The following is an 11,937-nucleotide window of genomic DNA, read 5'->3' as shown; positions in this document are numbered from 1 at the left end:
TCTCAGTCCATCAGTAGGCTACAGTACATGTGGTGTATTTTTTGTTTTAGTGATAATGTGATAATGTGTATACACATTTAGGGCTGTTTTTAAGTATTAATAACATGTTCTGTTTGATTAAGGGTATTCAGCTGATATTTCCTTGTTTTTACTACCTATTTTATTCATGTTTTTATTACTTAATTAGTGGAAGAATCTGTTGTAATGTATGCTTGATGGTGTATGCTTTTAATCAAGCGTTGTTGACTATGAATGTAGATGTAAATGCTTGTATAACTGTGTTTGAATTTTAAATGTGTCAAGCGCAAAGAGCATAATTGTAAAGTTATGATGTTGCGCTATATAAATGCTAATTTATTATTATTATTATTATTATTATTATTATTATTATTATTATCTTGTTCAGTTTCCGGTAGTCGACACATAACCTGACGCGTCCATCCTTCTTCTTCACAAGTACAATCGGTGAACTGTAGGGAGAGTTCGCTGGCTCGATGACGCCCAACTTTGTCATGTCGGCGATTTCCTTCCTGACCACCTCCTTCTGGCCATGAGGCATGGGATACTGCTTCGTCCTCACTGGCTGCTTCTCCAGCAAGTCGAAGGTAAACTCCTCTAGATGCGTCTAAAGTGGTATATCTGTAAGGACACGTGCTGCATCCTCCAGGATTCCTTGCAGATCCGCTTTCTGGTCGTCCCCAAGTTCAGCTGAGATGTGCACGTCCGTGTAAGTCTCACTAGCCTCCAGCGGACAAACTGGTACACGACCTCCTCCCTGTTCCTCCGTTGTCTCGTCCATCACGACAGCAACCTTCTCTGTCTCTTTGTCCTTCTCGTCTTTGTTCTTCTCCCCGTAGGCAGTCCTTTCCACGTAGGCGCGCAGCAGGTTGGCGTGGTACAGGCGTGCTTTCCCGTTCATGACGATCCTGTAGTCGTTCTGGCCCACCTTCGCTGTCACCTCAAAAGGTCCTTGCCACTGAAGTTGTAGCTTGTTGTGTTTGACAGGTAGAAGTAGCAACACTCGTTCTCCAATCTTGAAGCTGCGCGGCCGTGCCTTGCGGTCGAATCCTCGCGCGTAACGCTGTGCTGCTCTTCCCAGGTTCTCTTGAGCCAGTTTGCAGGTCTCTTCAATCCTGTTCCTGAGTTCTACGATGTAGGTCGCTGTCGTTTGCACCTCCTCGTCAGCTTCTTCGTCCGTCCAAGCCTGACGTAGGATAGCCATGGGACCGCGTACCTGTCTGCCGTACAACAGCTCAAATGGGGAAAAACCCAAGCTCTCCTGAGGAACCTCGCGGTATGCAAAAAGCAGTGCTGGGATGTACCTGTCCCACGTGCGTGGTTTCTCCTGAGCTAGTTTCCTCAGCATGGTTTTCAAGGTACCATTGAACCTTTCCACCAGTCCGTTGCACTGAGCATGGTAAGGAGTGGTGAAGTGCTGCTCCAGCGATAGCAGTCGTGCTGCCTCCGCCATCACTCCTCCCGTGAACTGAGTGCCTCTGTCGGTGAGAACTTCTGATGGAATTCCCAGCCGGGACCACATGGTAACCAGTGCTTCAGCTACTCGCGTAGCTTCGATCGATTTCAGAGGGATCGCCTCTGGATATCGGGTGGCGTAGTCCACCATGGTCAAGATGTATCTGTTTCCGTCCTCAGACGCAGGCAAGATGGGCCCGATGATGTCAACTGCCACTCGACGAAAGGGTTCGTCGATGAACGGCATCTTTTCTAAGGGGACCTTCCTCACCCTTCCTTTGGCAACCACTTTCTGGCACTTGTCGCATGACGCACAGAAACGTCGGATATCCGTACAGATGCCTGGCCAATAAAAGTGGCGCCACACACGGTCCGTGGTCTTCTTGGTGCCAAGATGACCTCCAAGAATTGAGTCGTGTGCCGTTGCCATGACACCCTCGCGAAACTCGCGAGGCACGACAACCTGTTTGAAAGATCCTTCTCTGTTGCTGAACTCGCGGTAAAGCAACTTGTTCTCCCTGAGGAACTTTGACCTTCCATGCTTCCCGCTCAGCTTCACCTTCCCCGACTTCGCGTGCTCCCGAGGAGTCGCTAATGTCGGGTCAGAATCCTGAGCCTTTGCGAGAAGCGCGGGGGTCACGTTCCCCAGGGCAGCTCGTGCAGCAGGTAGGGGTTTGAGAGGTTTGTTTTCTCGTTCCGCCTGTGCCCGCGTGAGCACTGAAATTACGTCGGGAGACCGATAAACGGGAACCTCCCTGATGACGCCGTCAACAAACTGAACACGGTTCCCTATAAGCAGGTCGCATGGAGGATCGTCCATGACGACGGCCACAATGGTCCTCGTGAACAACGGTGTTACGACCTTGATCACGGCTGTGTTCATGTCGTAAGCGTGAGATGCCTCGGCCATTCTCACTCTGATACTGTCTCCTGTGTAGGCCATAGCCGGAACTAGACTCGCCCGAACCACTATCATGTCTGCCCCGGTGTCCCGCAGGCCCTCGCCTTTCACTCCGTTGACGTAGACGTTGCAATGCGGCTGGAAGTGTTTCCTGGAGCACGGAACGCAGAGTTGTGGAATAGTACAAGTGCTCGTGACGTCCCTGAACTCTTCACTGCCAACAAAATGTACGCCCTTCTGGTCAGACTGTCGCTTATGGCAGTCCTTTTTCACGTGGCCCCGCTTGCCACAGTAGAAACAAAGGATGTCGCTCCTGGAACTTGATCCCTTGTGTCCCTGATCGTCCTTCCCGTCCTTGGGTCCTGAAGAACCCGAGTTTCCTGACTTGCCCGGCCGTGGGCCTGAAGATTTCCCGGAGATCGCCTGGGCGTCCTCATGAACCCTGATCCAGTTTGCCGCCTCCTGAGTAGTCTTTGGCTGGTGCTCCTGCACGAAGGTCACCACCTCAGGTCGCAGGCTGGACATCAACTGTTCCATTACAATCAGGTCGGCAAGGTCGTCGACGGTCCAATTCTTCTCGGCCATCTCCACCCAGCGCCGCAGGTAAAGATTAAGTCGTGCCACAAATTGATGACTCAGCTCGCCGCTCAGTCTTTTGCAGTTCCGTAGTCGTCGTCGGTACGCTTCGGCTGTCAAGTTGAAACACTGGAGTAACGCCTTCTTCAGAGCTTGATAGTTCCTCGCCTCGTCGTCATCCAAAGCGTTGTACAGTTGCAAAGCGCGTCCCTTCAAACAGGTGCTGAGACGACTGGCCCACGTATCCTCTTCCCATCGCTGCTCAGAGGCAATACGTTCAAATCTGCGTAGAAAGTCGTCGAGCTCGTCTTTGTCATCGTCGAACGTCGGAAGTCTCGTCCGGTCAGTAACAAACGTCGGCGCGCTAGTCTGAGTAGGTGTACCCTTCTCGGCCTGTAGCCTAGCTAGCTCTAGCTGGTGCTCGCGATCCGCCTGCTCTTTCCGGTCTAGTCTGTCACGTTCGTCTCTCTTTTCCTGTCTGTCACGTTCGGCCTGTCGTTCCCTTTCTTGTCTGTCAAGTTCGTCTTTCTCTTTCTTTTCTTGTCTGTCACGTTCATCTTTCTCTTTCTTTTCTTGTCTGTCTCGTTCTCTTTCTTGTCTGTCAAGTTCGTCTTTCTCTTTCTTGTCCTGTCTGTCACGTTCGGCCTGTCGTTCCCTTTCTTGTCTGTCAAGTTCGTCTTTCTCTTTCTTGTCCTGTCTGTCACGTTCGGCCTGTCATTCTTGTCTGTCAAGCTCTTCTTTCCTTATCTGTCGCTCCAATTCTTCCTTCCGTTCTAACTCTTTGCGTTTAACCAAGCTACGCGCTCTAGCGCGTGCATCTCGCTCTGTCTGTTCCTCACTACCAGGAGTCTCGAAAGTTATTCTCCTCGTAGGAGATCCCTCTGCAGCCATGGTTAGTTTGGAAAACTTTATCACAAAGGTAAGTCTAACGCAGCTATAGCTAGAACCCGCGAAGATGAAATGGATACAAAAATCCAGCAACAGGAAAACGCAGAAGAAAAATCCAAACGGTGTAGAACAAAACGCGTAGCCTAATTTATGGCTGCTTTTTGCGGTAAAACAAAATGTTTCCCACAGCCGTGGCCTACTTTATCGGCTGCTTTTTGCGGTGAAACAGAGTGTTTCCCACAGCCGTGGTTAGGACAGAAGTCCTCGGACCCTTCCCCCCCAATTCCAACAAAGTCAAAAATATGGAGAAAAATCCAAGTAAAACAAGACGGTAGAAATGTAACCTGTTACAGAATGCGAAACAACAAAGTAGAGAACACTGAGTACAACAAATAACAAATCCGCTAACCCCGCTCAGCTCTCTGCAACGGAAAACTCTGAACGCACAACAACAAAGATTCACAAACAAAGGAAAGGGAAGTAATCACAGTTAGCGCATACAATAGCTCACAAATTACAATTTACATTTCCTGCAAGATGTGAATCGCTTAAGGTGTGGTATATGATCAAAACTATACAAAAAAGGGTAGTTCCAAGCAGAAATAAGTCGAGCACTGACGAGATTATCTGCTCTTAGTTATCCTTAATTGGTGGGTCTTTATCAGTTGGAAATTAACTGAGTAAATCCCGGCTTGGCCCCCATGTGTCACGTTTCACTATATCACATAAGGTGATTATGAAACGGTTAGTTACTTCTAACTAACTAACCACACCACGATCCACTCTCGCAGTCATACAATTAAATAGAATCAACAAAAGTATAAGTTTCAGACGCCTGTTTATGTAATAACTCGCCACCTCCCTCGAGACTTCACTCAAAATATGTTCTTTTACGTTCAAAACGTAAACACCAATGGTCACTGACAAAATGCCAGTTAGAATATAGAAAATTATAGTAACACGCTGATCCCGTGTAAAGTTAAGAAATATATATAGCTGATCTGCCAAAAGTGCTAATTTATGCAGGTGTCACACACCCCACGTTGTCACCGCTCGAATGTAATCATAAATAGAAAAGATGACAACGGTGGTAAACAGGGTGCAAAGACATGGTGCACTTAGCTTTTTCTCTTCTGCCACTGAGTGGACGGCCTGTAATTAGTCTTTAGTCTCCACAACTGCTCCGTCGAATGAAGTGCTGGTTAGCGTGGTGACGAAGCAGGGAACTATGGAGACATCAGGCACCACACCCAGTCGCTGGTTAGCTGGTTAGCCGGTTAGCTGGTTACATCACTCCGCGGACGATCTGAAGCTGAAATGCAATACCGAAGTCCGGGCTTCGTCGAACATTACTTGACCAAATTTCAACCAATTTTGTTGAAAAATGAGGGCGTGACAATGCCGCCTCAACTTTCACGAAAAGCCGGATATGACGTCATCAAAGACATTTATCAAAAAAATGAAAAAAACGTATGAGGATATCATACCCAGGAACTTTCATGTCAAATTTCATTAAGATCGGTCCAGTAGTTTAGTCTGAATCGCTCTACACACACACACATTCACAGACACACACACACACATACACACACACACACGCACATACACCACGACCCTCGTCTCGATTCCACCCTCTACGTTAAAACATTTAGTCAAAACTTGACTAAATGTAAAAAGGACTTTACTTTGGCGAAAAGAGCATATGCTGCTTATTTTTGTACATACAAGATACAAGATACAAGATATTTATTCACCAATTTTGCAAAAGGATTTCATCTTGGCACGGCACGGTAAAAATAAAATAAAAACCAACCAGACACATATGCAGACACACATCACCATGCATGCGTACATACGTATGATGACGTACATGTCTATGGTTGCACAGTTGCCGCCCTTGGTTCGAAAACCCGGGGAACAGGATCAGGAATATTTAGTCGCTGGAACCTATAAGGTTATACGGCGACTTATCAGATGATAATGTTTCGAACTTATCTTTTAAAAATTAAGTAAACAAATCTATGGAATATTTTGTTCCATTGTGATTGGTTAAACAGATCTATATATCTTCTTATTATTTTATCTACTGTGTTTACATTTGAAAACAGATCTTTTCCGACGCCCCCCACTAAATTCATTTTAAAAACAAAACAAGACCTATAGGCTCTCGAAAATTTGATTTTCATAAGCACACTCCCCCCCTCTTCGTTCACAAAAAAAATCCGCAGGCGCTAGCTCTTACGGTTAGGACGCCGCTTTTCGTGAAACGTTTTGGGGAAATCAAGCTGCTTGCCGTCAGGGGCCAGATATTGTTTTGCCAATTGTTTTTTAGTGTACCCCTTCAATAGCATGATACTGTCTTAAAAGGATTTTGAAATCGCTTGAGCCGTTTAGCCGCCGAATTAAATTAAAGAAATAGCTATTTGAACTTTTTCACATTTTAAAGCTGGGTTTTTTTTCTACCGTCTGCACGACCAACCCACAATCCGATGTACCTTTCGACTCTACGTAAAAACAAAATTAACAAACAAAAAAACCAACAACAACAAAAACCAAGTAAAACAAATACACCCGCATTTCGGAACTGCGCGGCGTCGGTATGGCGCATTGACAGTGGCGATGTTGTAACCTAGAATTTAAATGCACCGGCGCGTTGTCTCCGCGGCGTATGTCCGCGCAGGTGGGCGGACCCCAGGTGGGATCGCCCAAGCGACGGTGAATGCATGCGCGGCGCACCATTAATGTTTACTGGGATGTGTCTTTTGTGTTGACCTCTATCAGCCTCAAACGCAGACTCGTCACGCTGTATGCTTATTACCATGGTGTTCGTATCGGCTGCGCCCAAGACTGACAGAATAACATCAGACTCAAACGCCTTTCTTTGCCCAGAACATCGTAAACTGTGCTCAAACTAGCTGACCGCTCATTCAATTGCGATGAGAAATAAATAGCTGCTGCTTGAAAGACTGTAACAGTAGCAACAGAATCAGACTGAAACGCTTTTCTTTCATTAGAAGATCGTACATTGTGGTCAAACTAGCTGAACTTTCATGCAATCGCGATAAGAATTATATCTGCTGCTTAAAAGACTGAAACAGTAGAAACAGAATCCCCTGAAACTCGTCAACGTTGCCACGCAACTGAAGTCTCACGTGATCACGATGAAGCTAACCATAACTCTCATGATGTGTGTCGTGTGTCTGATGTTAGTACATATCATCGAAAGTGTTAAACAGATGGTGTTGGAAAAGAGAGCAGCCCAAGAAAACTATATTTTTCCTGAAAACCTGCTGTTTGAGAGCGAGGCAGGGTCAGCAATTGGCTGTGCACGCATTTGCTGGAAGACACCAGCTTGCGTCATGTTCACCGTCACAGTGACGTCATTAGGCACTACGTGTCGAGGCCATACAGTGGTGATGACGTCAGCGAGTCAGGGGAACTGGACGGCTTCCACTTCTATGTACATCACAAGTAACTTAGGTAAGTAGACAGTGAAACCCTTTTGTCAGAATCATCGATTAAAGACTGTGTGTGTGTGTGTGTGTGTGTGTGTGTGTGTGTGTGTGTGTGTGTGTGTGTGTGTGTGTGTGTGTGTGTGTGTGTGTGTGTGTGTGTAGGTGGTTTTACCAACAAATGGGGACAATTGTCACTGTACAGGAGATCTTTCTTGCCTCCTCAATTTTATCATCACCTCTTCTGATTTTTGCCGGCTAGCCAAGGATAGTGGCTGTTATGTTGCCCGACTGTACTTTATATACTGTGATAGTACGGAAATTAACAGGGCCCGTATTTTAGTTTGTTCTCGCCGGTGCTAAACGTACCTGCGAACTGACGGGCGCAGTGGCGTGGTGGTAAGACATCGGCCTCCTAATCGGGAGGTCGTGAGTTCGAATTCCGGTCGCTGCCGCCTTGTGGGTTAAGGGTGGAGATTTTTCCGATCTCCCAGGTCAACTTTTGTGCAGACCTGCTAGTGACTTAACCCCCTTCGTGTGTACACGCAAGCACAAGACCAAGTGCGCACGGAAAATGTCCTGAAATCCATGTCAAAGTTCGGTGGGTTATAGAAACACGAAAATACCCAGCATGCCTCCCCCGAAATCGGTGTATGCAGCCTGGATGGCGGGGTAAAAACGGTCATACACGTAAAAACCACTCGTGCTAAAATCATGATTGAACGTGGGAGTCTAAGCCCATGAACGAAGAAGAAGAAGATTTGTCACACGCATTCCTTCTTGATTCTCAGTGATTATTAAAAATAATGGTCGAAGTTGGCGGATCATGAAAAATGCCAGCTTTTGCGAGCTTTTTCATGACCGCGAACTGAGACCATTATTTTTTATAATCACTGAGACGAGGTGTGTAACCTCTTTATTTCTCCTTTCTTCAGTTATTCAAAGAAAAGAGGAGTTTTTTTGCGAAAGTTTGATCGAATCCTATTCACTCAACCAGTCAACCTGCGCAGGTGATCGATTAATGCGCGGTTGTATAGTTCCGTGCAAATCATTCCATTCTGTTAACACTTCTTGTCAGTTTTTTTTGGGGGACTAAAATCAAGTACACAGATAATTATGCTGTTATTCTGCTGTGACGGCAAAGGCAGATATTGTGTGTTCTGTATATGTTTTGGTATCGCTTAGAATAATGTTCTTTCGTCAAATGGGACTAGCAGACGAACTTTTGCACCCGTGTTCCAACGTTAAAAACTGTATGAAGTTCCGTTTTCTGGGGAAAATAGTGTATGAAACCGCTTTATGTTGTTTAAATTTATGAGATGTGTGCATTTGGTTGCGGCGTGTGATCTGTTTATTAAATGGAATATTGTTGAAAACTGACCGTCGGATTGCAGTCTGTTGTCGAAGAAACTGAGTGAAAAGAAGGGGAACTACTCTTGTCGCTAGACAAAGTATGAGTTACTTGCTTGGAAAATTGCTTGTGATGAACGTTTGAGCACGGCAGATCTAGATTCAGAAAACAACCGAACTCATGGATTTTATATGGAGATTCATGTGTTCAGGCCTGTAGTTGTTATAATTTAAATGCGGTATGTTTGTATTGTTTGCTCCAGAGATGTGTATACTTCGTACATTAGAGCGTTCGGAACTTTTCAGTCGCAAAAAGTAGTACCGAAACAGAACAACTTCTCAACCCATTGCACTATCGAGGATTCAGGCTGTTGCTGGGTCGTTATTTGTTTGGTTACGGGGTCATAATCGAAAAATAACTACACCTACAAGTTTACAGAGGTAAAGAAGCAGAGGGGGGAATAATGTATGTTACACGCTTTGATGCCGAAATCAGGTAATCTTGAACTTAAGCGTGTTAAATTCATAGCTCATAATTCAGCTCTGCATTTAAGTCTCCAAATTTGTAGAACCTGCACTTGTAATCATAACAAGTCATTTTAGATCCCTTTGAAGTTACGGAATGAACTCCGATGAACTGTAGGAATGCATTTTGTTTACATGGGTCAAAGAAGGAATTATCCGATTGATCGGACAAGGGAGACAACTCTTTCGTGTAAATGATGTCCCATGGTTGACAACGTACGCCATTGTCAGTGCATTTTCGTCGATTGAACAACCAAATGAATTAATTACGCTTCAGTTTGAAGCTCAATCCGTCAATTAATTTCACGACAAATGTTCTTTGGCTTGCTTACATGGACTTGTATCAAAAATAAGTAAAGAATGTCACTGGACTCTGAGCTATGAATTTAACACGCTAAAGTTCAAGATTACCCGAAATCAACTATTTTGATCATGCATTTATTTCTGAAAATGTTTAACTTCCCATACATTCAGTCACTAACACACTTATGTTTTCAGTATTCATTTCAAGTGATCAAGAACGTAGCAAAATGGGTATCAAAGTGTTGTTACATTTTGTTGTGCATTCTGAATAGTGTGCCAACAGGCCTTGGTCAGTCAACCACGTTTTATCTGTGTACTTCGTGTTTGACGGAAAAAGAATAACACCAACCCCGTTCTCCTCTATATAACTGAAAACCACATTTTCTTCTTCATTCAATTTCTGTTTTCAAAAGCTTCGTCAACTTTCCACTTACACAACAAGCTCCCTTTACCAAGCTTCAATGAAGAACCCTGAATACGAAAGGTCAAAACAAAACCATAGGTACCACTTGCACTATCGTCGTCTGCAACGAAAACCGAAAATGGTGAAACGCTTTGCTACGTACACAGAGGACGAAATTTCACAGAAACGATCGAACTTTACACCTGTGACTAGAAAAGGTTGCATAGACAGTTCCGTGCGGATCTCACCACGTATCAACGTACATCCGATGCTCAGGACCTACAGATAGGTGACGCTTTGGCGATTGAGGCACCCCCCGCGGGTTAGGGGGAGTCCCATATTGGTTGGGACGAAAAAGAATTTACCCGATGCTCCACAGCATGTCGTAAGAGGCGACTAACGGATTCTGTTTCTCCTTTTACCCTTGTTAAGTGTTTCTTGTATGGAATATAGTCAATGTTTGTAAAGATTTTAGTCAAGCAGTAATATCAGGGCCGGACGAGAGGGGGAGGCTATGGGGGCTTTAGCCCCCCCCCCCCCCCCAAGCCAAAAAAACAAAGAAAAAAACTTGACTAAATGTAAAAGAGAGAGAGAGAGAGAGAGAGAGAGAGAGAGAGAGAGAGAGAGAGAGAGAGAGAGAGAGAGCTTAATAATAATAATATTGCAAAAAGCTGCTACCGCCTCATCTGCAGATGTCTGGGGTCAACACACTGCTGCATTTCGCTTTCTTACGCGTGACCAAGGCAGGAGAGCTTGACACACACTTGTGGATCTGAAGGAGTGACAACAACAGCATCACTGGAAGTGTCAATTCGCTGTACATAGTGTTCCTTCGCTCGCTGGAGTCGAACAATATATGTCAGACGCTGGTAGCAGACGACACGATGATCGGTACTCGTTTCAGCTGTTTGTCCATTTGCGACTCGTTCCGTCAATTTTATGGCTGACAGCCTGTTTGTCACGGTCAAGGTTAATCCACTCAGATGCACATGTCAAAGCTTTTGCCCACGAAACACTTGAAAATGGGGTCAGTTTGTCGTCAGTGTCTACATTCTGAAAATGTCTAGTGCAGTTCGCTGCCATGATGATATGTTCCGCGGAAACAAACACAGCTAAATTCTCATTGGTTGAAAAGCTTTTCACTCTCGACGATTTTCCATGGGGAATAATCGTGGCTTCGGCAGGGAGATAACTGCCTCTTTGCTAAATTAATTCATTAATAAAATCAGTACTGGCGTATGCGCAGCTATTAGTGCGTGAACATTGATGAATTCTATTCTTTTAGTAGTTAGGTACCAGGTTCTGCAAAGTTCACATGGTACCCTTCTCCGTACAACCAGCTTGAACGATAGAGTTCTACGCCGTGTAGTCCGAGTATTGTGCTTAAATATTAATTTGTTTGGACCTAGCTATTGATGTGTATATTGTTGTTAAACAGTTGTTTGCTGTATGTTTACCAGGGTTTGCTTGTGTGTGAAATGTTTCGTGTCCGTCTGTAGATGTTAGTTTATTTGTTAGTCCTGTGTTGACAACTCTTCGACAAGCGCTTAAAACAGTACCCACGGAATACGCGCTATATAAGCTTCATATTGATTAATTGATTATCTCATCTCATCTCATCTTATTTGATCTTATCTTATCTGATCTTATCTTTCAGACTGGCTGGGGAGAGAATGCAGCAGTGACGCAGAGTGCGGTGTTCCCCTGTCCGAGTGTTTCGCCGGCAGGTGTCTCTGCTCGCCCGGATACTACTTCTCCAACTCCACTGGGTTTTGTCTTAACGGTAATTTTCCCATAGTTTGAACAAAACAAACAACAATAAAAGGCTCATGTTAAAGGTCCTTGTCCACATTTTTATACCGAAATCGCCATTTGACCATTATAATGCAGACTTTATGGTATAGTGAAGATATTTGCGGATGATACAAAGCTGTACAATAAAGCAACAAACAGTTCAGTCATGCAAAAAGACATACACTTACTTCAGGATTGGACAAATAAATGGAAATTATTTTTTAATGTTTCAAAGTGCAATGTTCTGCATTCTGGTAAAAAGAATCCCAAAT

General features: G+C 44.8%; 1 protein-coding gene across 1 annotated transcript; it reads right to left on the bottom strand.

Annotated features, from left to right (window-relative positions):
* Nucleotides 1-625: 625 nt before the first annotated feature.
* LOC138977307 (uncharacterized) lies at nt 626-6,659 on the bottom strand. Its single transcript, XM_070350209.1, has 4 exons — nt 6,588-6,659; nt 2,114-3,208; nt 1,475-1,936; nt 626-844 (listed from the first exon to the last, which is right to left on the bottom strand). Exons 1-4 carry the CDS (start codon nt 6,657-6,659, stop codon nt 626-628), a joined length of 1,848 nt encoding a protein of 615 aa, XP_070206310.1.
* Between the last annotated feature and the right edge of the window lie 5,278 nt (nt 6,660-11,937).

This window comes from Littorina saxatilis, linkage group LG9, assembly GCF_037325665.1.
Source record: "Littorina saxatilis isolate snail1 linkage group LG9, US_GU_Lsax_2.0, whole genome shotgun sequence".
Classification (NCBI taxonomy): domain Eukaryota; kingdom Metazoa; phylum Mollusca; class Gastropoda; order Littorinimorpha; family Littorinidae; genus Littorina; species Littorina saxatilis.
Note: the sequence above shows the minus strand (reverse complement) of the source record. Positions and strands in the feature narration are given on the sequence as shown.

Bases quoted from the DNA above. Each gene is read 5' to 3' on its own strand.
- LOC138977307 (XM_070350209.1), bottom strand. From the start codon at position 6,659: ATGGTAATAAGCATACAGCGTGACGAGTCTGCGTTTGAGGCTGATAGA. The intron at 3,209-6,587 runs GTAAACATTAAT...GCCTCTGAGCAG, and splicing joins AACACAAAAGACACATCCCA to CGATGGGAAGAGGATACGTG. The intron at 1,937-2,113 runs GTGACCCCCGCG...TCTTTCAAACAG, and splicing joins CACGAGCTGCCCTGGGGAAC to GTTGTCGTGCCTCGCGAGTT.